General features: G+C 46.6%; 1 protein-coding gene across 1 annotated transcript; it reads left to right on the top strand.

Moving 5' to 3' along the window:
* Positions 1–466: 466 nt before the first annotated feature.
* Positions 467–2,113, top strand: TIGD7 (tigger transposable element derived 7; the record flags this gene model as incomplete). The annotated part of the gene is made up of 1 exon (XM_079718987.1): positions 467–2,113. The coding sequence occupies one exon, from the start codon at positions 467–469 to the stop codon at positions 2,111–2,113; it is 1,647 nt and encodes a 548-aa protein (XP_079575113.1).
* Positions 2,114–25,174: the final 23,061 nt, after the last annotated feature.

Below are 25,174 nucleotides of genomic sequence, written 5' to 3'. Positions count from 1 at the left end.
AGCACCACTTTTTATTGAGATTTATCTTACCTGAGTCTGTCCCTCTTGTGAGCACATCTCACCTCCTCTCTTCCTTTTGTGTCTTTTCCTGTATTCAGTTAGGGAGAGTATGCAGGTATTCCTGTTATTCCTGACTGGTGCTGCTGCATCTGTCAAGGGAGAGAAGAAAAAGCGTTCAGAAGGGGGGTTCTGAAGACTGACTATCCGTGTCTTGCAGGAGCAACAACTAGACCGGACCTTGCAGTGGCAATTTTCTGAGTTCAGACCTTTACCTCTAGACTAGCACTTCAATCATGAGCCCTTATCCTTTTTAGCCCATTACCCTTCAGTATAAATTCCTATGCCTTCTGGGGGGCGTTGTGCTAGTTGGGGGGATGGGGAGTTGTTTCGTTTTTAATTTTTTTTTTCCAATTCAGTAATGCTTTTTCCTTTTTACCCCTGTTGATTGCCTGAAACCAAATTCAGTATGAATAAGAGAGGGAAATATACAACACTGAATTTGGAGGAGAAAATGAAGGTTCTAAGTAGGATTGAAGCGGGACGATCTCTTAAAAGTGTAATGGATGAATTTGGAATCAGTAAATCAACATTTTATGACATTAAAAAGAACAAGAAATTGATTTTGGACTTTGTACTGAAGCAGGACATGCCATTAGTAGGGGCCGAGAAGAGAAAGAGAACAACAGGAGCCAAATATGGTGACGTGGATGATGCAGTCTACATGTGGTACCAACAGAAGCGCTCAGCTGGTGTCCCTGTGAGAGGCGTGGAGCTTCAGGCTGCTGCCGAGAGATTTGCACAGTGTTTTGGGCGAACAGACTTCAAAGCTAGCACGGGTTGGCTTTTTAGATTTCGAAATAGGCATGCAATTGGGAACCGAAAAGTATGTGGGGAACAAGTCCTACGTTCAGCTTCAGAAAATGTTGAGCCGTTTCGACAAAAACTGTCCATGCTTATCAAAGAGGAGAAACTGTGTCTTGCTCAGCTGTACAGTGGGGATGAGACTGACCTCTTTTGGAAGTCAATGCCAGAAAATACTCAGGCAAGCAGAAAAGATATCTGCCTGCCAGGGAGGAAAATAAACAAAGAACAATTGTCTGCTCTTTTATGTGCAAATGCAGATGGTACTCATAAGTTAAAGTCAATCATTATTGGAAAATCAAAGCTGCCCAGAAGTGTAAAAGAGGACACATGTACATTACCTGTGATATACAAACCTAGTAAAGATGTTTGGTTCACCAGAGAATCGTTTTCAGAATGGTTTTTTCAAAACTTTGTTCCTGAGGTCAAGCACTTTCAAGTTAATGTTCTAAGATTCCATGAGGAGGATGTCAGGGCCTTGTTACTTCTGGACAATTCTCCAGTTCACCCTTCCACTGAATCACTAACCAGTGAGGATGGTCGAATAAAATGCATGTTCTTTCCCCATGACACTTCAACCTTGATTCAGCCAATGAATCAGGGTGTGATCTTGAGCTGCAAACGACTTTACAGGTGGAAGCAACTTGAGGAGAGTCTTGTAATTTTTGAAGAAAGTGATGATGAGCAAGATAAAGGAGAAAAAGGAGTTTCCAAGATTAAAATCTACAACATAAAAAGTGCAATTTTTAACTGGGCAAAGAGTTGGGATGAAGTAAAACAAATAACCATAGCAAATGCGTGGGAAAATCTTCTTCACAAAAAGGAACCTGAATATGATCTTCAAGGCTTAGAAGATGGGGATTATAGAGAAATTCTTGAGAAATGTGGGGAGTTGGAAACCAACCTGGATGACGACAGGGTGTGGTTAAGTGGGGATGAAGAAAAGGGCAGCCCCCTGCAAACAAAAGGTGGAATTACAAAGGAAGTTGTTCAAAAAGCGGGAGCTGAGGAGCAGACTGCTGAATTTAAGTTATCTGCTGTAAGAAAGAGTTTGGACTACCTTCTTGACTTTGTTGATGCAACACCTGAGTTTCAAAGGTTCCATTTTACACTGAAAGAGATGCAACAAGAAATAATCAAGAAGCAGTTCCAGAGTAGAATCCATTCTAGAATTGGTAGCTTTTTGAAACGTAGGCCTCATAATATTAAGGATTCCTTCAATATGCCTTCAACTTCTGGTTGTAGTAATTAGATATTGTGTTTAAAGATTTCTGCAGTTATGTAATGATACATGAATTAGACTTGTTGTGAACTGTCATTGTTTTTATCAACTGACCTCACTTTGCACAGCAATGCCCATTTATATTATTTATAAAACACACGATTTGAAAGTAATAAATTTGGGGCTTTTTGATGTATAAATATGTTCATTAATCTATATTTTTTTTCTATTTTAGACAAGGACTTGAATAATGAGGAACTATTGTCCCAGATTATCTAAGGTGAAATGGATGTGGGGAAAGCATTAAAGTCTAAATGTATTCACAGCATATAACAAAGAAGCTATATATATGCTGACTAGTTATTTAAGAAGATAAGGGCAGACTTGGTTTTCAATTTAATGTTATGACATACTCTGCTCTTGTAAATGAGTTACCACCTGTTTAGTGTTTGTTTTCTTCTTATTGTGGAAGTGACATATGCTGATTATAAAAAAGATACATAAGAAAGATAAAAAGCACCCGAATTCTGTCAACTGATGATAGCCTCCCTTAACACTTTGGTATATTTCATGTATTTTTAAAAATAGGTAAGTTACATTGTAAATACAATTTTATATCTTATTGTCTTAACATTTTTGTTACTTATAAAATTAGCATTTGTGAACTACAATGAGGTATCACCTCACACTGGTCAGAATGGCCAATATCAAAAAATCTACAAACAATAAATGCTGGAGAGGGTGTGAAGAAAAGGGAACCCTCTTGCACTGTTGGGAATGTAAATTGATACAGCCACTATGGAGAACAGTATGGAGTTTCCTTAAAAAACTAAAAATAGAACTACCATACGACCCAGCAATCCCACTACTGGGCATGTACCCTGAGAAAACCATAATTCAAAAAGAGTCATGTACCACAATGTTCATTGCAGCTCTATTTACAATAGCCAGGACATGGAAGCAACCTAAGTGTCCATCAACAGATGAATGGATAAAGAAGATGTGGCACATATGTACAATGGAATATTACTTAGCCATACAAATTGAGTTATTTGTAGTTAGGTGGATGGACCTAGAGTCTGTCATACAGAGTGAAGTAAGTCAGAAAGAGAAAAACAAATACCGTATGCTAACACATATATATGGAATCAAAAAAAAAAAAAGGTTCTGAAGAACCCAGGGGCAGGACAGGAATAAAGACACAGATGTAGAGGATGGACTTGAGGACACGGGGATGGGGAAGGGTAAGCTGGGATGAAGTGAGAGAGTAACTGACATACATACACTACCAAATGTAAAATAGATAGCTAGTGGGAAGCAGCTGCATAGCACAGGGAGATCAGCTCGTGCTTTGTGACCACCTAGAGGGGTGGGATAGGGAGGGTGTGAGGGAGACATAAAAGGGAGGAGATACGGGGATATATATGTATAGCTGATTCACTTTGTTATAAAGCAGAAATTAACACACCATTGTGAAGCAATTACACTCCAATAAAGATGTTTTAAAAAAAGAAAAAATATAGCATTTGTGGAGACACCTTTCAAGCCTAGCGTAGAATGGATTATGGAAGAAGTTGAGGGGGAATGTCAGATGATCATACTGGACAGCACTCTACTTCAATGCATTAAACACCTGTTTTCCCCCCAATCGTCATAAAGTCCCAGAATAAATGACTGGCAGTCATACCCTTTTCAAAAGTATTCATTGAGGGAGTTCCCTGGTGGCCCAGTGGTTAGGATTCCAGGTTTTCACTGCCGGTCCGGGGTTCAATCCCTGGTTGGGGAACTGATATTCCGCAAGCTTCGTGGCACAGCAAAAAAAAAAAAAAAGAAGTATTCATTGATTTTGCACATTTCATGTTGCTAGGCACAGAGTGTGGTGTTGGGCGCTTAGAATTACAAAGAAAAGGAATAGGAACACACCAGCGTTGGATGTGTAAGAGCTAAGATGAGTACAGAGAGGGCTTTGCGAGTGCTTGGGTGGTAGGGGACATATCTGAGCCGGGCAAGTGTGACTTCTGAGCTGGCCTTTACCGTGTGGGGGAAAGAGGGAGAAGGGCAGTCCGGGCAAAGGGGAGCGTCTGCACAGGCTGTTCGGTGTGAGAGTGCATCTCCCCTCGGAAGCGGCAAGATCCCTGGATGGTTGCTGTACGGGCCGCTAGCAGAGAAGAGGAGCAAAGACAAATAAGGGCCAGATTTTCAGTGCCCTTGGAGGTCATCCTAAGATTTTAGACTTCGGGCTGGACCCCCGTAAAGTCCTGTCGGCTCTACGTCCTGAAGGTCTCACCTCGTGTCCACTTCTCCCTCCTCACTGCTCGTTTCCTGGTCCAGGCGGCATCACTCTCTGCACCTGTCTCCTTAGTCTCCCGCTCTGCTTTCTCGTCCTCTCCCATCCGTTCCCCGCCCTGTAGCCAGACGGAGCTAACACAAAATTGAAGAGGTGCCTCGCGTGCTTAAGAGCTTTCGTGGGCTTCTAGGCCCGCCCTTCCCCGACCGTGAGACGCCCCTTCCCACTTGCCCACCCCCGCCCAGCTCTGTGCTCGCCGCATGAGGGAACACTAGGGCGGGCCTAGACGCCCGGCCCCGCTGTCGGCCCCGGGTTAGCGCGCGCACCTGCGGACAGGGAAGTTTCGGGGAGTATTGTCGCGCCGCTGGTAACCGCTCGTAACCTCCTGGGCGGAAGGAGAGGGAAACCCTTCGCCGCGCCGCCCGGCCCAACCGCCAGAGTCGTAGCCCGCAGGCGGCGCGAGGCCAGGTCTAGCCGGGGAGGGACGGGGCCTGCTTGGAGGGTGGGCCTGAGGAGGGGGCGCGCCCCGGCGCAGCCGAGGAGCGCGTGCCCGCGGACCCCCCGGTGCGGTGCGAGCGTAGGTTCCCCGGGACTGCGGGCGGAGGGCGGAGGGCGGCCTTGAAAGGAGACGCGGCAGGTGCGTGCGGCCGGGGCGAGGCGGCTGCCGAGCGCCACCACCCCCCTAGCCGTTGCTCCTCCCGGGCCGGCTTGGGAGCCGTCCTCCATGGGACCAGCCGGTGGGGCACGCGGGCGGTTCTAGGGGCGCGGCGCCCTGTCCTAGATGACGCCGGAAGCTAAGCTGCGGGACGCGCAGACTCGTTGGCTTTGCCCAAGCCTGAGAAAGGACTCAAGTTTTGGGTTCTGGAAATCATTCCTGAAGATGAGAGCTGCTCGGAGAAACGCAGGCACCTCGCTCTTGTACCAGTCGCTGGGGCAGGATTCCCAAAATTAACCTGGACCCCCTGCCAAGAGAACGAGAAATCCCCTCAAGAGCAGCTTCACCCTCTGAGTGGGGAACCACACCCAGGATTTAGAACGTTTTCCTGCCTAGAGGGAAAGTGGGGATGGAGAGGCAAACACAATTCCTCGTTATGTCCAAAACACACCCTAGGATTTCAGAAACTTCTTAGTATTTTCTTTTCCCATCCTTTCTGCCTGAAGAAATCTCACTATCTCCCTGAAGCAGCTTTGGATCCTGGTGAGTCACCAGTTTTGATTTCTTAACAGAAGCTTCTGGGACATTCAAGGTGTCTCAGTGATGAATTGAGGACATTAACTGGAAGGTTTGTCAGAATTGGGGCGGGGGCTGTGCCATTTTTCATTAACCATTTTGTCATTGTTGAATTCACCTAGACCATTACCTCTGCCTCCTAACTGCGTTATTGAGACCTGTAAGTTCTTTCATTACTGCAGTAAAAATTCTTAAAGTGATTTGATAACTTTCCCTGGAAAAAAACTAAACAACTTGGTACTGTTTTAACACTTCCTCTGGTCTCTGGTGTTAAGGGGCTTTGTCCCCATTGATGTCGGGCCTGCTGCTTTTAGTCTGCCTCTGCCAGGCTTCTGCTTACATGTGGTACTGATTCTCCACCCAGGAGCCTTTCTGCTGGTCTCATGTGCTACCTTTGCTACAAGGGTATGTGGCTATTGCTCAGGGTCAGTCCACATCTCCCAGTTCTCCTTTGTACCCATTTGGACTGAAGGGGCAGGGGTCTTTATTGCCCCAGCATTAGTCTCCCTTTGACGAAAAAGCCTGTTGGAATCTGTTCTGGTTTCTTTTTCAAGAGGACTAGTGGGGTAAAAATAATAATGTAAAACATATGTGTGTAGTGTAAAAGTATATATACTTGGCCCTCCCTTGCAGTGCCTTCATGGGACCCTTTAGTAAGGGCCTCTGACCCGCTTTCTGAAATATGACTATAACGATGGAAGTCATCAATCCTGACTGTCAATAGCAGACTGCTCCCCAGAATTCCTGCCAGCGTGGTTTTATTTATTTATTTACTTTTTGGCTGTGTCACATGGCTTGTGGGATCTTAGTTCCCCAACCAAGGACTGAACCCAGGCCAACTTGCCAGTGAAAGCGCCGAGTCCTAACCACTGGACCACCAGGGAATTCCCCAGCATGGTCTTACATTGCTCTTACTACCAGGTACTTAAGAAGGCATGGTGGTGTGCTGAATTGGGCGATTGGGACTGATGTGTATACACTGATGTGTATAAAATTGATGACTAGTAAGAACCTGCAGTATAAACAAACAAAAAAAAAACTAAAAAAAAAAAAGGCAATTTGCCAGTTTTATCTACCCACAGGTGGCACAAATAGGTATTTTCTATGTGCCAGGTTCTGTGCTAAGTGTTTTACATGCAATATTTTGTGACATTGCCTCATGAAAACAAGGCCAAGAAGAGCTCTGTGTTAAGTTTGTTAGAAGGGGAGTTAGACTGGGGATTGGGTGAAGTCTACTATTGGAAAGCCTTCTTAGTGCCAGGAGTGAACACCTGGGGGTCCTCTTGCTCTGGCTCAAACTGTAGTACTCCAAGTAGGAGCAATGCCAGTTAGACCACATCCTAAGATCTGTATGGATGGTATTATGGGGGATGAGGGATAAGGATCTGAAGGAGAGGGGTGCTTTCTATTCTCATGAGGTTTACAATCCACATAAGTTGCCATCTTAACCAGAGTGCTTACTAACGTCAACTTTACACCACCCACCCACTTCATGGCATCGGCAGCCACAGCGGCCCTGTCCTGCTCCTACCACTGTCCATTCCACATTAATCTCTTTCAAATCCTCACCTCCCTTCCCTGACCCCCAAGCCCCGCACTACCACTGCCCTCTTGAGGGTAAGAGAATGGTACAGAAATGAGAAACAGATATAAGCAAGGGTGGGGGGCACGCAGGGTTATTTCCTTTACTTAAAAGTGCTATATTTAATAGCCTGTTGCCAATGGAATGTTTCATCTTTTTGTCCCAAAGAACAGCTAGTTAGATATTTTCCTCCAGGGCCAAATCCTGAGATGTTTTCCTAGCATCAGAATTTCCACTCCTAGAATTCTCCCTGGTATTCTACCTCTTTTCCATAGAAACACACTCCTAGAATTCCTATTCCTGATTCCCCATTCTGAAATGTAATGCTGTCCCCTAATAATTTTGCCCTCTCCTGTATCTCCCTCCACTAATGGGCAATAACACAGTTATATCAGAACCATCTTTTCCTGGGAATCATTTGCTTGACCAAAATAACTTGTCTTTAACGAGCCAGATCTTCCTTTACCTACTTTGCAAGAAAGTAAACATTCTAAACAATCAAAAGACAATGTTCAGGGCTTCCCTGGTGGCGCAGTGGTTAAGAATTCACCTGCCAACGCAGGGGACACGGGTTCGAGCCCTGGTCCAGGAAGATCCCACATGCCGCGGAGCAACTAAGCCCATGTGCCACAACCAGAGACTGCGCTCTAGAGCCTGCGTGCCACAGCTACTGAAGCCCGCATGCCTAGAGCCCATGCTCCACAACAAGAGAAGCCACCGCAGTGAGAAGCCAGCGCACTGCAATGAAGGGTAGCCCCCGCTTGCCTCAACTAGAGAAAGCCCGTGCGCAGCCATGAAAACCCAACGCAGCCAAAAAAAATAATTTTTTAAATTAAAAAAAAAGACAATGTTCACAGCTGTACACCATAGAAGGAAAAAAAAAAAACCTTCTAGAACACCCTTATGACATCACCCCAAGCAGCCACTGGACTTGACCCTTTGTTACCACATAGCAGTCCCAGCCTGGAGCCAGCCAGGGCCACGCTCCCTCCCTCAGCCTGTCTGTTGTCACCTTTGTCAGAACCCTCCTTAACAACCAAGTAAGACCACAAAGAGAAAGCCAGGTCCTCAACCCAAAGCAGGTGGAAGACCGATCAACACTGGAGGCCACGTCAAAGGCCCTCAATGATGAGTCACACACTCATGTTTCCTGAAGATATTTATTACCATCCAAACATATTTTCAACAGGGAAAGGCATGATTCCCAATTTCCCCAGGATCCACATTTTCAAAGTCTCCCAGGGAACCCATCTTTCATGGAACCCTCTGAGGACTTGACCTCTGCAAAGGGTAAGCTAATTAAGACCCCAGTTTCCTCTGCCAATTCCTGGGCTGACCTGCAAGTTCCATCTTACTATTTCCCTTAGGTCTCTGGTTCCTTTTTGTTTGAGGTGACAATTACATGCATGACCTGCCAATGAGCCCTACCGTCAGGCCACTGAGGGCACTGTGGTGGCTGCCCGGGATTGCTTGTGGCTTCTCAGCCAGGCCTTCAGAAGAGCTGCAACTCACCACCAGTCTTTCGGTGCCTCCAGCTGGTCTCCCAGGAGACCTGGCCCCTCTTCTTTGGTCTCCAGGGCCTCAGGAGCCCAAAAGCTCCTGATGAATGTCCCAAGTGAGGAAGCAATACCAGGAAGTCTGTGGATTCCCAAAGTTGTTGGGATACACACTGGACACAGTAAGGGACCCAAGTCTCAAGTTGGCTAAATATGCTGAGGGGGTAGGTGTGCCCTGAGACTGGAAGAACTTCAGAGGGGATTCCACCCTGAGAGGGTCACTTCAAAGACTTGCCATCCTCACTAGTTCCAACAGAATTCCTTTTCAGTTTTATGCTAATCCTTTGCTGCCTCTGCACCTCCCTCACAACTACCCTCCCCTGGTTCCTCTTTGGAGTAATTACCTTAAAGATGCAGATCATGCTGGGTAAGGAATACCAGCTCTTAACAAGAGGCCCCTCTGAATATGCCACCTTATCTGGGCCCAAAAGAAATCCCATTGTTTCTATCCAGTGTGAGTTCTCTGATGACTCATAAGGCGTGAACTCCGAGAAAAGCTTTCTCCACATTCAGAACATTTATAGGGTCTCTCTCCTGTATGGGTTCTCAGATGACGAATCCGATTGGAGCTGTGAGAGAAACTGTCTCCACACTCATGACAGGTATAGGGTTTCTCTCCCGTGTGAATTCTCTGGTGTCTGATTAAGTTGGATCTATGAGAGAAGTTTTCCCCACAGAGGGTACATTTATATGGTTTCTCTCCTGTGTGTGTTCTCTGGTGTCTGGTGAGGTGCATGCCCTGCCGGAAGCTTTTCCCACAAGTTAAACACTGAAAGAGTTTCTTCTCTGCCTTGTGGGTCCCATGATTGGCAAGAAAGAGGGTGCTGTCACTCACTGCTTCCCCACACTCAGAGAAGGGGTACAGCCTCTCTTTCTCGTGAGTTCTTTCGTGAATGGCAAGGTGAGAGCTGCGAGAGAAACTTTTCCCACACTCAGAACACTTATAAGGTCTCTCTCCTGTGTGAATTCTCTGGTGCCTAAGGAGGTTGGAACTGTGAGCAAAGATCTCCCCGCACTCAGGGCACTTGTAGGGCTTTTCACCTGTGTGCGTTCTCTGGTGCCTGTGGAGGTTGGAGTTGCAAGAGAAGCTCTTTCCACACTCATTACATTGATAGGGCTTCTCACCTGTGTGGGTACGCTGATGCCGAGTCAGGTGGGTATTCTGACTGAAGCTTTTTCCACACTCGAGGCACTTATGGGGCTCCTCTCCCAAGTGTGCTCTGTGTAGTGACAAAAAGTGTGGATTCCCGCCAAAGATTTCAGCGCACTCCACACCCATACACAGTCTTTCTGCTGCATGTATTCTCTGGTGCCTAATCAGGTTCGAATTGTTAGAGAAATTTTTGCCACACAAGGGACATAAATGGAGCTTCTTCGGCTGCAGTTCCTTTGGCCGCCCCAGTTCTCTGCAACTTGTGGCCCCCACTAAGGACTGCTCCATCCGAACCTCTGGGGGAGGCTCCCAATGCTCTTCTGCCCTGTCACGAGGCCTTCCCTGCTCAGGACTCCAGGGTACCTCCCCTCCGGCCTGGCCAGGCAGCAGCGCCCGAGGGTGGATGCTCTCAGGGCAAACGGACCGAGCACTTTCTTCCAGATTGTCAAATTTCTCTTCCCCTGGAAGATTGAGAGAAACCAAACCCGTGTTATTTCTACACCAGAGAAAAGGAAATCCCATGTGTGCTACTGCCTGTAGGTCAGAAGTCCAGAAGGGCTGGCTCTACCTCAGTTTCCCATCTGCCCCATATAGGTAAAGCACCATAGACAGGCATCCACATAAGAGATGGGGCCAGCACTCAGGAATCAGAGCTCAAACCAGTCTTGAATTCCCTTGTAGGGGCCCCGACCTCCCTCTCCAAATGAGCCTCTGGCTTCTGCCCTTGGGGAATGGGTGAGATGGAGCAGGACTGGGACTAGGGTGGGCAAATGAGCCCAGGAGTGAATGCCTCCTTACACTTTGCACCCTGAGTACCTCGCATGCCATCACTGGGATGGAAGTGGGCAGTGGGGACACTGGAAGAATGTACCTCCCTGGCAGTGGTGATGGGCTAGCCTTACACCAAGACCCTCAAATGCCTCATTCCCAACAGCAGGAGGCTAGCTGCGCAGGCTGCTCAACTGCGTTTCTTACCTGGAGCTGGGCTTCTGGGGCTCAGGCCCTCCTTGCAAGTCTGGACACTGGGATCCCAGGGCTTTCCTTCTTGTTCCACCTGGGTGCTCAGGGCGTCCTGACTGGGAACCTGAGACTCTGTTCACAATGAAAGAAAAGGATTTCTATGTCACCATTTTCCTCTACCAGGCAGGGCAAACAAAGATAGTCTTGTTCCCTGCCTTCAGTGAATGGATACAGAAATCTGACAGCAATTACTTGGAACATACACTAAACTCTTCCCACTGGTTACCCCTAGAGAAAGAAATTGGAGGAAGGAGACTGTGGCTTTTTCTTTTTACACTTTTGTAGTACTTGGGATTTTTTGCAATGAGAATGTAAAACTTCTGTAATTAAAACAACAATCAAACAAACAAACATGGTCAGGGTGGTCAGTTCCTTGAGGAATCAGTTTAATACTGTGAAAGAGCCTCGACTCTTATGGATACATATAAAATAGAACTAAGTTTGACTGGGCAACTCCAGAAGGAGAAAATGTAATATGATGGACAATCAGAAAAGGACCTGGGACTCTGAGAGGACCCTGAGATTAAAACCCAAAAGTGCCACCCTGTGCTACGCTCACTCCAACTCCAGCAAACACGGACTTTATGATCCGAACTCTTCCTATTTAGCACTCACTGAAACAGCTGTGCTCAACTTAGGGCACCAAGCCACAGCACAGTGACAGAAAACCTGGAGAAGGCCCCCGTGAAGGCAACCGAACCCAGCAGTGATCCCCTTGCAAAATTAGTGCAAGTGACATGATAGCTGTGCTTCTCTTTACGAAAACCTCATGTTTGAAAACAAAGTGCAGTGTAACTTTTCTACCAGGTGTGCATCAATATAGCTATAATAGTAACATACACAATCCTGTTTTATGTTGTTTTTTAAGACTCCCCCCAACTTTTTATTATGAGAATTTTCATACATGCAGAAAAATGAAGGAATTATACAACACCCACACACTCTCCACCTAAATCAAACTATCAGTTTTTGGTCATATTTCACAGACCTCATTTTTTTTTTTTTTTTTTTTTTTTTTTTTTTTTTTTTTTTTTTTTTTGCAGTACGTGGGCCTCTCACTGTTGTGGCCTCTCCCGTTGTGGAGCACAGGCTCCGGACGCGCAGGCTCAGCGGCCATGGCTCACGGGCCCAGCCGCTCCGCGGCATGTGGGATCTTCCCGGACTGGGGCACGAACCTGCGTCCCCTGCATCGGCAGGTGGACTCTCAACCACTGCGCCACCAGGGAAGCCCACAGACCTCATTTTTAATCTCTGCATAATAGTTCAACACACAGATGCATCTTAATTTATATCTAACTTACTCAGACCCTGTTTTAGATATATATCATTTCCAACTTTCCACAAAGCCTTCCCCCTTCCTGAATTCTTAAGGACTGGGACAGCCACTGAGCTGGAATGTTGATGCCAGTGCCCCTGAAATTTGTGCCTCTGGGGAAGAGCCCAGAAATACTAATGGAGCATAGAAAACATAAGTGAGGTCAGAAGAATAAGCATTTTGAACTTGCAAGGCATCAAGAACTTAGAGCCCTAAAGCATCCTGTGATCTGTGTGTGAGGGGTGGGAAGTGGGGCTGGGGTGGCGGGAGGGGGTGGGCACCATTGGATTTGACTTGTTCTGCCTTAGGAAGTTCATTATGGCTCAGACTCCCCGCCCTCAGCCCTGGCAGCTGGGGCCCTTAAGTGTGCCAACTGTGGCACCTGGCAAATATTTAAGTGATCTTAGTCCAAGGGACTTTAGACAAAGGCAGGTCGTCTGGCTGAACTCAGAACTTATACCCGGGAGGTGAGCACCTAAGGGACAGGACCCTGGTCAGAAATGGCTCAGCCTTCATCCCTGGAAAAGAAGTCCTTACCCAGTGAGTCCACATTCTCATAACTCTCCTGCACCGTGTCCTGGGAGAGGGCCCTCTTACTAGGATGCTGATGCCCCCACTCCTCCTGGGAGATGTACATAGCCACGTCCTCTAAGCTCTCAGGCAACTGAAACAGCACAAGATCGCCTTTAGGCCCTGAGGCACCAAGAACAATTCAAGCAGAGTCATGGGTTAAAGGGGCAAAACCCAGGTGTGCTGAGGACACATTTCATGGGGAAGAAGGGGGAGGCCTACAAGTGAGGTGTGGAGGACAAATAAAGAAGGTGGGGAGGATGCATGTGGTGAGGTAAAAAGGATCCTCTCCAAGTGGCAAAAGGACCCCACCCCCACAAGAGCAACTGCGGGGAGACAATGGGAACTTCCACATCACCTGGGGCCCAGTCAGCTCCTTGTCTTCCATGTTTCCTTCGGGAGGAAAGAGAGAAAGCCAGGGAGCAGATAATGCTGAAGGTGACAGAAATTATGATGAGAACGGCATTCCTAATTCTTGGAAACCCAAGGATTATCACCACACAGTATCCATTCCCCAACACCCAGTCTCTGCTCTGAGGATCGAACACTGAACAAAAGAAGGCAACCGAGGAATAATAAAGCGATATTCAAAACAACAGAGTACCAGCAGTCTTCCCTGCTGGCCCAAGCATTAAAGCCCTCGATCATTCACTGAGCTCTAAATGTCTCCGTTCTGCATACAAAGGGCTTACTAAGAGATCCCCCTCCCTCCACCCACCCCAAGAGGAATCCAAACCACTTCTAGATCTTGCACGCCACATCTGGAAACCCTCAGGTCAGAAATGCCCCCTCCTTGGCAGCCATGCTGCATTCTGCTGGTGTCAGGGGCAACCCCAAAGCCCCTCCTCCCTCCCACTTGCCCAGAGAACTGTTCCTCACCCCTCTCCTTTACAGTCTGGGGATCCCTTTTGGGGCTGGGGCCTAGCAGCTCCTGCAGCCTGCGGCCAGGGCTTCGCTCAGTCTCCATTGGCTCCAGCTTGAAGCTCGGTGACTCTCGTGCTGTTTCCAGAGGCAAAGGCTCCTCCAAAAGCACTTCTGTTCCCCGCCCATGGTTTGTCACCTGGGAACCAACCCACATCACTCACCATCACAACAGGGCCCAAAAGGAAGGGAAATTAGTACAGAATTCTGAGGGCAAGCCTTCAACGGAGAACCACTGGCAATCCCTTTGGACCCACCAAGAGAGAAGAATGGTTTACACTAAAACCAAACTTTTCTGACCCCGTGTACACCTGAGAAAATGTGTGTGAGGGGTGGGGGAAGTTCACTTCCAATGCACACCTTCCCCACACAGCTCTTCTGACACACCTCACTCCCTCTCACTTTCCCCCACCTTTTCAAGATGCGTCCGTTCCTGACTACTGCGTAAGTTAAACTTGGGTGGCCCTAGGGCAAGTGGCCTCAGAGATTCAGCGCCAGTTTTTTAAGTCCACTATTAACGGCCACCCAGCTTTGTAGAGATTAGACTGCTGACTGTAATATAACAATAGCTAACAGCTATTAAGCACGAACTGTAAACCAGTAGTGTGATCAAAACTACATCCTGCTCTAATGCTCAAAGCAACCCTAGAGAGAGGTATTTTACCATTCTCATTTTACCAAATCTGAGGGCCAAAGAAATTAAGTAACTTGCCCAAAGTCCCAAAGCTAGTACGAAGCAGAGTGAGCATTTGAACCTAGCGAGCTAACTCCTGGGCTCACACTAATGCAGAGACACTGCCTCCACGTGGAAACAGGGCACTCTTCACTGCTCGCTCTGTCCACTTGGGGAAAATCTGGAGAATGAAAGTCCCTCGCTAAACTACAAAAAGGCTTCTTGCCCACCTAAGGTCTACTCAGGGCAACCAAGTAAATTCGTAGGGGTAACTGGGCCAACGCGATGTCCCAGTCCTCAGGGCCAAACAAACCGCAAATAAAACAGCTCTTTCTCTCACCTGTTGCCTCAGTCTCCCAAGCTCTTTCTGCATATCCTCCACCAGAGTCACCGCTTCCTCGCCGCTCTCCGGATGCAGCTCCTGCACCCTGCTCTGGATCTCCTGGGGCAGGATGGTCAGAAACTGCTCCAGCACCAACACCTCCAGGATCTGCTCCTTGGTACGCATCTCAGGCCGCAGCCACCCATGGCAAAGCTCCTGGAGCCGACTGAGGGCTTCCCGGGGCCCAGCGGCCTCTTGGAAGCGGAACCGTCTGAAGCGCTGATGGGAGGCCTCCGGGCTGGGTCCTGGGTCTGTCGGGGGCAGCTCCTGGCTCCAGGCGCAGTCCTCCTCCAGTTTCACTATCAGGAGCCCTTCCCGGTCCTGGAAGCCCGGACCCGACGCCATCTTCAGGTCCCCACACCGCCTTGGCCCCGAAACCTGCTGCGCCCAGTTAAGAAGGCGCCCCCGGCCCCGCGCAAGGATGGCGGGCGTCCACAAGAGCCGGGGGCCCCGAAGCCCCAAATCCCGGCCGAGGAGCCCGGCTCCAGGGCTGGTGCAGCTGGCTCCGGCGCCTCGGCGTCAGTCGTTTGCGGGCGCCGCCGCACCACCCCCTGGCCCGCCCCCGCCAGGACCGCCCCAGGGCAGGACCTAAGCACCGCGCTTTCCCCCTTGCCGCGGACTCACGCAAGACTCGAAGCTCAGCTCCCACGCCGGAAGTCTCAGAGCGCGTTAGGCGTCAACAACCAACGACGCCTGCTCCGGACCAACTTCCCGGTCACGTTCCGAGAACTCTAGCGCCCATTGGGTCAGGTCTCGCCACACACTCACCGCTGACCAACCAGAAGAAAAGATTTGCCTGCAGGGGCGGGACGAGCGAAGGGCCAATTGGGGACGAGAGGCGGGGCCATCGGGCGAGCTCCGGGATCTCAGAAACCCCTGGGAGCCGGAATCCGTAGGTCTGTTTGTGGAAATTAAGCCCAAATCGGGTGTGACCGGCGGACTACCAGGGTCAGAATCCCTCGGAAAGCTTACTGAAGTTCAGATCTCCGAGTCACGCGAGATCCTGTGCCTCTGAGTGTCGGGGTGGGGCCCAAAAATCTGAATTGTTAACAAGCTCCTCCACAGACAAGTGGAAAAATTCTTCCCCCACAGACAAATTTGAGAATCGCTGTCCGGGTCAAAATGGATATCAAGGTGGTCCCCACCCGCTGCAGTTGGGCGGAGCTGCAGGAGAGGGTCCACCCGCCCGGGCAGCCTCCGAGGCATTTGAGCCAGGGTCCACTCGACCGCCTGCTCGGCGCCTGGGAGAGGCGGAGAAGAGTGGGCCACGGCCGGGTCAGTGCCGCCGCAGGGCCTGCGGAGAGATGCTGTAGGCAGCGCGGCCCGCGCCTGCGCCCTTGTGGTGCTGGCGCTGCGGGGCCGGGTGCGGAGGCCGTCAGTTGGGAGAGTGGGCTTGTGGCCCGTGGCGCTCTCATGTCCGCCCAGGGTCCGGCTGCAGGCGGCTGGACGTCCCCCAGGGCCGCTGCGGACCCAGCCCGCACCACCGGCTTCCGATTTTAAAATTGCCGGGGGCGTGCCTTTTATTGTCCAGCCCTGAGGGGGCGAGATCCTTGTTCATCTCCCTCCTTGGTCCGCCATGAAATTTCATCGTGAGGGGCCAAGTGGAAGGAAACCCGGAGGGTCGATTCCCTGGCCGGCGCAGTCGAGGCTTTGTGCTGGTGAGGGGAGGGCTGCCCAGCTGTGAGACACGGCCCAGGTCGGCCCACCTCCTCCATTCCCGCCAGCGACGGTCAGGCCCATGGTCTCAGGAGATAAAAGGGTCGTGGGGTTGAATCATGACAAGCAGTAATCGTTTATTGAGGGCCTGCTTACATGCAACTGGATCCTCACAGCACACAAAATTGTAGGAACGAGACGCTATTATTATCATCCCCATGTTACAGAGTGTCAGTTAAGTCACTTGCCCAGGATCAACTTTAGTCTGTCGCTAAAGCCATGATGGTAAAGGGTGATGTGGGGACGAAGAGGGTCAACTTTCAATGACGGGGTGGAGAGAGTTCTGAGTACTGTATTTTTTTTTCTTGTTACACTTGTCTACTTAAAAAAAGAAATGCACAACGTGAGAGTTGTGAGTTAAGTTTTATTTGGGACAAAATGAGGACTGCAGCCCAGGAGAGAGCGCACCAGATAGCTCTGAGAAACTGCTCCAAAGAGGCAGGGGGGAAGGTCAGTATATAAATGATTTTGGTGAAGGGGGAGTACATGCGATCAAGCACATAGTTTTTACAGAAGGTTTCTGCTAGTCTCGTGTAGGTTACTGCTAGTCACAAGGAGCAGACGTCACCGTGAAGGATTTTAGTGCTTTTCTAGATATGAGGAGATACAAGAATTGGGCTCATAAAATTGGCTCCTGAAAATATCTAACTATCTGAAGACCTGTTCTGCCAGTTTTTCCCAGAGCACAGAGTGCCTCATTTCAGCTCTCCACCCTGAACTCCTTTCAAGGGGTGTTGAAAGTCAGCAGCTGCAGCAGCACGATTTAATCTTTGTAGAGGTAGATGGCAAGTGCCAATGGAAAATGTCAATTTGTAGTTGACACCCTCCAGAGAAAAGGTCCACCAGCTGTTGTGGCAAATTCAGACCCAGAGGCCTCACAGCACACAGGCTGGTGCAGGTCCATTTCAGAAAGCCTTGTTGAGACATGTGACTTCAGAGTCCTGTAAGACCATTTTTTTCATGTTTTAGATCTTCATATTTCAGGAGAAAATAGATTCTAACCTAATAACCACCTCTCTGGCATTTACTATGTCATCTCAGATAAGTTATTCAATCTCACTAAGCCTCAAACCTCAGTTCCTTCACCTGTTTTGAGGGGATAATACTATACCCACCTTATAACACTGGGTGAGGATTAACCAGTCTAACATACGTAGGATACTTAGAATCGTACCTGGCATTTAGTATGAACTCAATATTAGCTGTTACTAATGCACAGCAAATTCCTGAAGGCTTACCCTATCTCACAGAAAAGCCACTCGGATTATTATTGCAGGATGTGGAGCATGGGAATGTTTGCAAAACTACACATACCTTGAGATGGTAAGAATGAAGGATAAACCAATTTGCTATCTAAGTTTCTTTTGATTTTAGGTTATTAACAGGTACTTAAAGCTAGATAGACTTTCAGAGTTATTCAGAATTACTGATAGATAGTATTCCTCCATTTCTTTGAGGCCTATCTATATTCAGGCAGAGAAAATAACTTTTACAGATGGTATTTTATAGTCAAATACTAATTTGACTGGGAGTGGTGTTACAGGCCAGCAGAACTATAGGGGTTCATTTGGGGCAGGAGTTCTTAACCTAGGGTCTAGAAATTCTAGAGCAGCAGTTCTAAGTACAATAGAACTTACTGTGATGGCTGAGCACTTAAAATGCAGCTAGTGTTGCTAAGACCCACTAGGTAGTGGCTACCATCAACACAGTTCTAGAGGGTAACATGGGTGGATCTGGAGATTTTGTAAACCTTTTGATATTGTACACAAAACTGCATGTGTACATGTATTTTCTAGGAAGTGGATCCATGGCTCTCATTAGGTTCTCTAAATGATGAAAAAGATTAAACCCACTACTTTAAGACTGGGTGAAATGTAAGTTAAGGGAATAAGTATGCCCTCTAGTAACCACTGTTGATTTCACTTTCTTATACAGTTGACCCTTGAACAATGCAGTGGGGGTTTGGGGTGCTAACCCTCTGCACATTGGAAAATTCATCTGTAACTTTACAGTTGGCCTTCCATATCTGTGGTTCTGCATGCACGGATTCAACCACCATTGGGTTGTGTAGTACTGTAATATGTATTTATTGAAAAATTTCCATGTGTAAGTGGACTCATGCAGTTCAAACCCATGTTGTACAAGTCAACTGTATTTTCTTGTCCTTAGCTGTCGGTGGCTCCCTATTATGTAGAAGAAAAAACAATTTTGAATTTCAGATTTAAAAAACCCTACTACTCCTGGTCTTAGTTCTCATGGGTACTAAATTCTGTCTCTAGAGCTACTTTCAGTCCTTACCTGAGTCTTATAGATTCCCTTGCACTCAAGGGGCAGGGTGTAGCTGTCTGTGCCTGGTTTTCAAAATGACATTTGATGAAATCTGCAGCGTTAAGAATTTCACATTTGTGCTCTTTGGCGTAGGAGCAAATAAGCAGCTCTCATCATTCTGAAATGCTTTTCCTGACTCTCATCTTAGGATATCCTGGCCTCCAGGTTTCTGCCACCCTAAGCCTTTGCTATTTGCCACTCTCCCCAGTTTTGGTTTCTTCCCACTTTACTTGACTACAGTTTTCCTGTGATCTATGGCTTCAGGTTTGCTTTTACCTGTAACACATTACTCTTTGATCCCACAGTTAGCTTTGAAATCCAAACATAAACAAAATAGTGACTTTAAGTGGTATTTCATTTGAAACACATTTTCTTTTTTAAACAATTTTTTAAAGGAATGAACTGTTCTTTTTTAAATTTATTATTTATTTATTTATCTTGGCTGCACTGGGCCTTAGTTATGGCATGTGGGATCTTTAGCTGTGGCATGCATGCAGGATCTAGTTCCCCGACCAGGGATCGAACCCTGGCCCCCTGCACTGGGAGCTTGGATTCTTACCCACTGGACTACCAGGGAAGTCCCAAAAGACATTTTTTTTTTTATTGATCTGAAATATATTGCCCTTTCTCCATGAAAATATAAGGCATTTTGATAAAATGTTCTGGAATTTAAATTATCCTTCAGATTAACGTTAAACTAACTTGCTAATGTTGTTTGGTAACGTTAATATTTAAACATTTTCCTCTATTTGGATCTTAAATCACTATTTATCAACTCACATTTTACTGCAAACCAGTAAAGTTTGTTAGATGTGAGGAAGGAGAGGAAGGGACACAGAAAAAGGGTACAAACCATAACTGCTCTCAGTGAGAAAAGGAATGGTAGGACATGGCAGGAAATTGAGCTGGAGAAAATTTTACTAGTTGTTCTTAGATTGCCAGAAACACTGTTAGATAGTTGTTTTGGTTAATTTCAAGATAATCCACTTCTAGACTTCAGCTGAAACACATAAAGACATTTTTTGCTGGTCACCAACCAACCCAGTTCAGATACCAATTTTTATTTGAAAAATCTCTTAACTGAAAATAATCCAGGACGTAGTTCCAAAACTCCCACTTTTACCTCTCTCTCTTTTCTTGGGACTCAATAAGAGAATGTTTCTCAGCCTTAAAAGAGTCAGAATTTTAGGAAAATTACTTTACATTTTAGTCCTAACTTAGATAATTCTATTATCAAAATATTCAAAAGATAATATAAAGCTAATTTAGTTTATTGACTTTAACACAGAATTCACTGTTCTTCTGTAGACTGGAGGACAATGGCCTTAATTAACCACAAAAGGAGCTTTCTCCTCATTTTAGTTTTGTCCTAATGTGGAAAAACTGCCTGACAGAAGTTCCAGGTGAAATAATCCTAACTGAAACCAGAACTAGATATAGAGAGGCTGTCTGCCCCAGAAATCAGTCTGAATTCAGAAAAACCAGTGGTGACCCAAACTAACATGCCTCCTGTCATGGCCAAGATATCCAGTACCAAAGCTGGCCTGAGCTTCCCTGTGGAGCACAGAGAAGAGTCACGGGTGAAGGAATTGCAGGATTTCAAAGAAATCCCTCCAAAGAAATGAAACAATGATTTGACTTCAGGATAGTTGGGTTTTCAAGGAAAGAAAATTTCTTAATTGGAGCAAAAAGCTTTGGGATCTACTTAAGAGTTTCTATCATCCTGGGCTTCCCTGGTGGCGCAGTTGTTGAGAGTCCGCTTGCCGATGCAGGGTACACGGGTTCGTGCCCCGGTCCAGGAGGATCCCACATGCTGCGGAGCGGCTGGGCCCGTGAGCCATGGCTGTTGAGCCTGCGCGTCCGGAGCCTGTGCTCCACAACGGGAGAGGCCACAACAGTGAGAGGCCCACATACCGCAAAAAAAAAAAAAAAAAAAGAGTTTCTATCATCCCATGACTGGTTTAGCACAACTCTTTCCCCCACTCTCTTTCTCCGTGGAATAGTGTGAAATGTTCAACTTCTATTTCTTCTCTCAGATTCTGAGATCAGAAGAGAAAATGAAGAACCTTCTCCAAAGCAGAAAAAAAAACCTGTGAACTCTGCATCCCTTCATTGTTCCTTTAGAGGGAGATGCTTCCCATGGTTCTATTTTACAAAAAAAAAAAAAAAAAAAAAAGACTAAAAACATTTAGAAAGTCAGAGGAAAATGTTTAAATATTAACATTACCGAAAAATATTAGCAAGTTAGTTTGGGTAACATTAATCCAAAGGAAAGTCAGTGCTAAATCCTCAGACTTAGCAAAGCTTATAGATCATCATAACCGCTCTATAGAGAGAGAACCCTAAGAGCTCCAACGTGGAAGAACCTCTCGACATTAGACCTACTGAGCACCAGAGGACTCATTCAGGAGATGAGCCTCACAAATGCCCTGGCTGTGAGAGTAGCTTTCTTCGTTCAGACCTTTATAGATACCGACATCTCCACATAGGAGAGAGACCCCATGAATGCACTATACTTTATGAAAAGCAATTTGACAGTGTGTTTTAAGAATCTTAAAATATTTCTCCTCTTTTATCAATCAGTTCCACATCTGAGAAACAATTCTGAAGGGAAAAAACAAAATAAAACAGAATTGCAGCAATAAAAATAAAGTCCATGGGCCTCCCTGATGGCACAGTGGATATGAATCTGCCTGCCAATGCAGGGGACACAGGTTCGATCCCTGGTCCGGGAAGATCCCACATGCCACGGAGCAACTAAGCCCGTGCGCCACAACTACCAAGCCTGCGCTCTAGAGCCTGCGAGCCACAACTACTGAAGCCCGAGAGCCTAGATCCTGTGCTCCGCAACAAGAGAAGCCACTGCAATGAGAAGCCCGTGCACCGCAACGAAGAGTAGCCCCCACTCACCGCAACTAGAGAAAGCTCACGCGCAGCAACGAAGACCCAACGCAGCCCAAAAAATAAATAAATAAATAAAAGTCTTTACACAAACATCCACTCACAGAGACAGAACCTCCAATGGTGCCTCACTGCCCTGATAATAAAGCACAGATTCCTCAACAAGGCTGCAAAAACCTTCATGGTGCAGGCCCTGAATTGTGGCAACAAGTACTGCAGCTGACTCCTGCCCCCTCCCCAAGTCAGAATTACATTTCTTTTGGGCTCCTTCAGTGCTTTGCTTAGAGATCATTTTTAGCCCTTAACACAGTTCTTCTTAACTGGGAGGATTAACTGCAATCATACTATGACCTGTGTCCTCCCTGGCCCTTCCAACATACATACATCAACATCACACACATGACTAGAGTTTTACAAGATCGAGAACAGCGGTAATTCATTTCTTTATCCCTTAAAGTACCCTGTACATACTAAACATTAATAAATGTTTGTAGCTTTGAATTAAGAGATGTAAAATAGCTCTTGGAAACTAAGAACATGGAACATTGCATGGATATGCCTTATAACTTTTGAGCATTTTGAAAAGATAAGGGGAAAAAACAGTGCCCACCTCATAAGTACTATAAAGGTTAATGAAATGTATTTAAATGCAGGCTCTATACAAAATAAAGTTTCAATAAATATCAATGTATTTTATTTCTAGTCTTTGTTATTTAATGGTAAAAGTGTTTAAGGTTATGAGTTTTCCTCTAAGTGCAGCTTTAGGTACATCCCATAATTTCTATATAAAATTTTCTCCTTATTGATGATTTCAAAATAGTTTGTCATTATAGTTTTCATATTTCCTTCCTTCCTTCCCTCTCTCCCTCCCTCCCTCCTTCCTTTCTTTCTTTCCCCATGCAGCTTGTGGGATCTTAGTTCCCCAACCACTGGACTGCCAGGGAATTCCCATCATTGCAGTTTTTATTATTTCCTCTTTAAGCCAAGAGTTGGTCAACTGGTCAAGCTGGTCAAGAAAGTTTTCCTCTAAAAAAATTTTTTTTTTTACCGCATTGATTAGAAAATGAGATTCATTCTATTTCTTCTTTGAAAAGTTCATTTCGGTTTTCCTGTGGACTTATATTTAATAAAGTGTGTTAATTATCCCCCAAAGCCCTAGAAAACAAGGGTTCTATCTATAGGACAAAATCTAGAATAGTCTTGGACCTCTCAAGTATTTTTATATCTTTGGAAGCATCTTTGGTGCTGTGTGAAGGGGAAGTGAGATGGAGGAGTTTAAGTTGCTTCCCAATTCTGCCTTCTGTTTTTTTGTTTTGTTTTGTTTTTTAGCTTCCTCTTCCCTTGCTAAGAGGTTTTAAAAACAAACAACAGGGTCTTCCCTCGTGGCGCAGTGGTTGGGAGTCTGACTGCCGATGCAGGGGACATGGGTTCCTGCCCCGGTCCGGGAAGATCCCACATGCCGCGGAGCGGCTGGGCCCGTGAGCCATGGCCGCTGAGCCTGCACGTCCGGAGCCTGTGCTCCGCAACGGGAGGGGCCACAGCAGTGAAAGGCCCGCGTACCGCCTCTAGGTAGCGCGGCAAACATTAAAAAACAAAAAACAAAAAAAAACTACTGTATGGATCTTTTTTTTTTGGATGGGCCATGTGGCTTGTGGGATCTTAGTTCCCTGACCTGGGATCAAACCCAGGCCCTCAGCAGTGAAAGCACAGAGTCCTAACCACTGGATCACTAGGGAACCCCTGTATGGATTTTATATAGCAATTGTTAATCACTGCCTAACTATTAAAGCTGGCAGTAAAAATAGGATACTAAAGGACCTAGGAGAGGCTCATCCCTTTCTCTAGCTGAGACAGTCCTCTCCTTAAGATGCCATGTTTTTTGTCTCTTGAAAGCAGAGAAATCCTGCAGGGGCCACTTTAAGATTTTTTTTCACTTGTGACTTTCCAGAATCTGCAGTAATTCTTTCAGTGTATTGAGGATGTTATATAGGCTAAAATCAAGGAAGTCAAGGAATAGACTGGTGAATCCACCTCCAAGGGGCTCACAGTATGCTAGGGAGTGAGATACAGGACACTTTGCCCTGCTTACCTAGTCATTTTCACATCCCCAAAAAACCATCCTAAGGGCCCTCCAGGAAACTTCATGATCTTTAATTCTTTTTTTTTTTTTAGTATTTATTTACTTATTTGGCTGTGCTGGGTCTTAGTTGCAGCACGCAGGATCTAGTTCCCTGACCAGGGATCCAACCCGGGCCCCCTGCACTGGGAGCACAGAGCCTTAGCCACTGGACCATCAGGGAAGTCCCCCATGATCTTTAATTCTGAAATGAGTACCCACTGTGAAATCCTCTCACATTTCTAGCCTAGTGATCTGGGCAGAATAATCTCAGAAACACCCAAAGCTCAGACTTAAGCCTCCAGGCTTGGCTCCCAGCTTCCTCTCAAGTCTCCTGTAAAGATGTAGAATGGGGTGCGAAGGCAAGCTCAGCTATTGGCCTCTCCTTAGCACTTATAATCAGTTTATTCAGCCCCTAAATCTGGGCATTTTAACAACTGGAATGAGGGAAATTCTCCCCAGAATGATATAGGTAGCCTCCGTCCTGTCTTTTCCAGTTGCCAAGACCTCCCAGAGGTCTAGCAAAGCTTATCCACACATTTTTAAGGCTCCTAAAAAATTAAAATATTATTAAAATTGTGATATATTTTACGTATTTGCATTTATCATCTTTAACACTGAACACAAGAATACGACTCGGGTGTTCGACTGGAGATAACTTCAAAAATCTAAAACTTGAGGCTCTGGGACTTCCCTGGAGGCCCAGTGGTTAAGACTCCACGTTTCCAATGCAAAGGGCAGAGGTTTGATCCCTGGCAGGGGAACTAAAATCCCACATGCTGCGAGGCCAAGAAAAAATAAATTAAAACTTGAGGCCTTTCATAAAGGTGAGACCATACCAAGTGGCCCCAGGAGAGGCCTATCCATCCCTATTTTGCATTTTATATTAACTGGGGCTCCTTCTAAGGGGGAGGGAGAGTGAAGGGCAGCAGCAGAGAACTAGCGGCCCTCACCTTGGTCTGGAGTGGGGCATACTTCCATTGCCCTAACTCCCCAGAAATACAGTTCACCCTGGACAGGGTGGCACTCCTCCTCTAAGATGTTCTTCTCAGGGTCCTCCAAATGCTAGAGAGCCCCCAACAATGACCAAGGCAAGGTGGTAAAAGGCCTTGCAGCTTCCATCTTGTTGGCTGGGAGAACTAGCTCTAGAAGGCCATGAAAGACATCCGACTACCCTGCCAGCAATACAAGTAGATGGTCCAGAGATGTTTCTTATAAAATAGAAATAACAAAGTCAAGCAAATAGACACCATAACATTAATTATGAGTGTGGTTACATAGGTATTTATGTTCTGTGTATTTGAACTAGTTCATTAAAAATATATCCATCTCCAAGGAAA

The sequence above is a fragment of the Hyperoodon ampullatus genome, assembly GCF_949752795.1.
Source record: "Hyperoodon ampullatus genome assembly, chromosome: 14".
In the NCBI taxonomy this organism is placed as follows: Eukaryota; Metazoa; Chordata; class Mammalia; order Artiodactyla; family Ziphiidae; genus Hyperoodon; species Hyperoodon ampullatus.
This window is presented reverse-complemented; position numbering and strand designations above follow the sequence as displayed.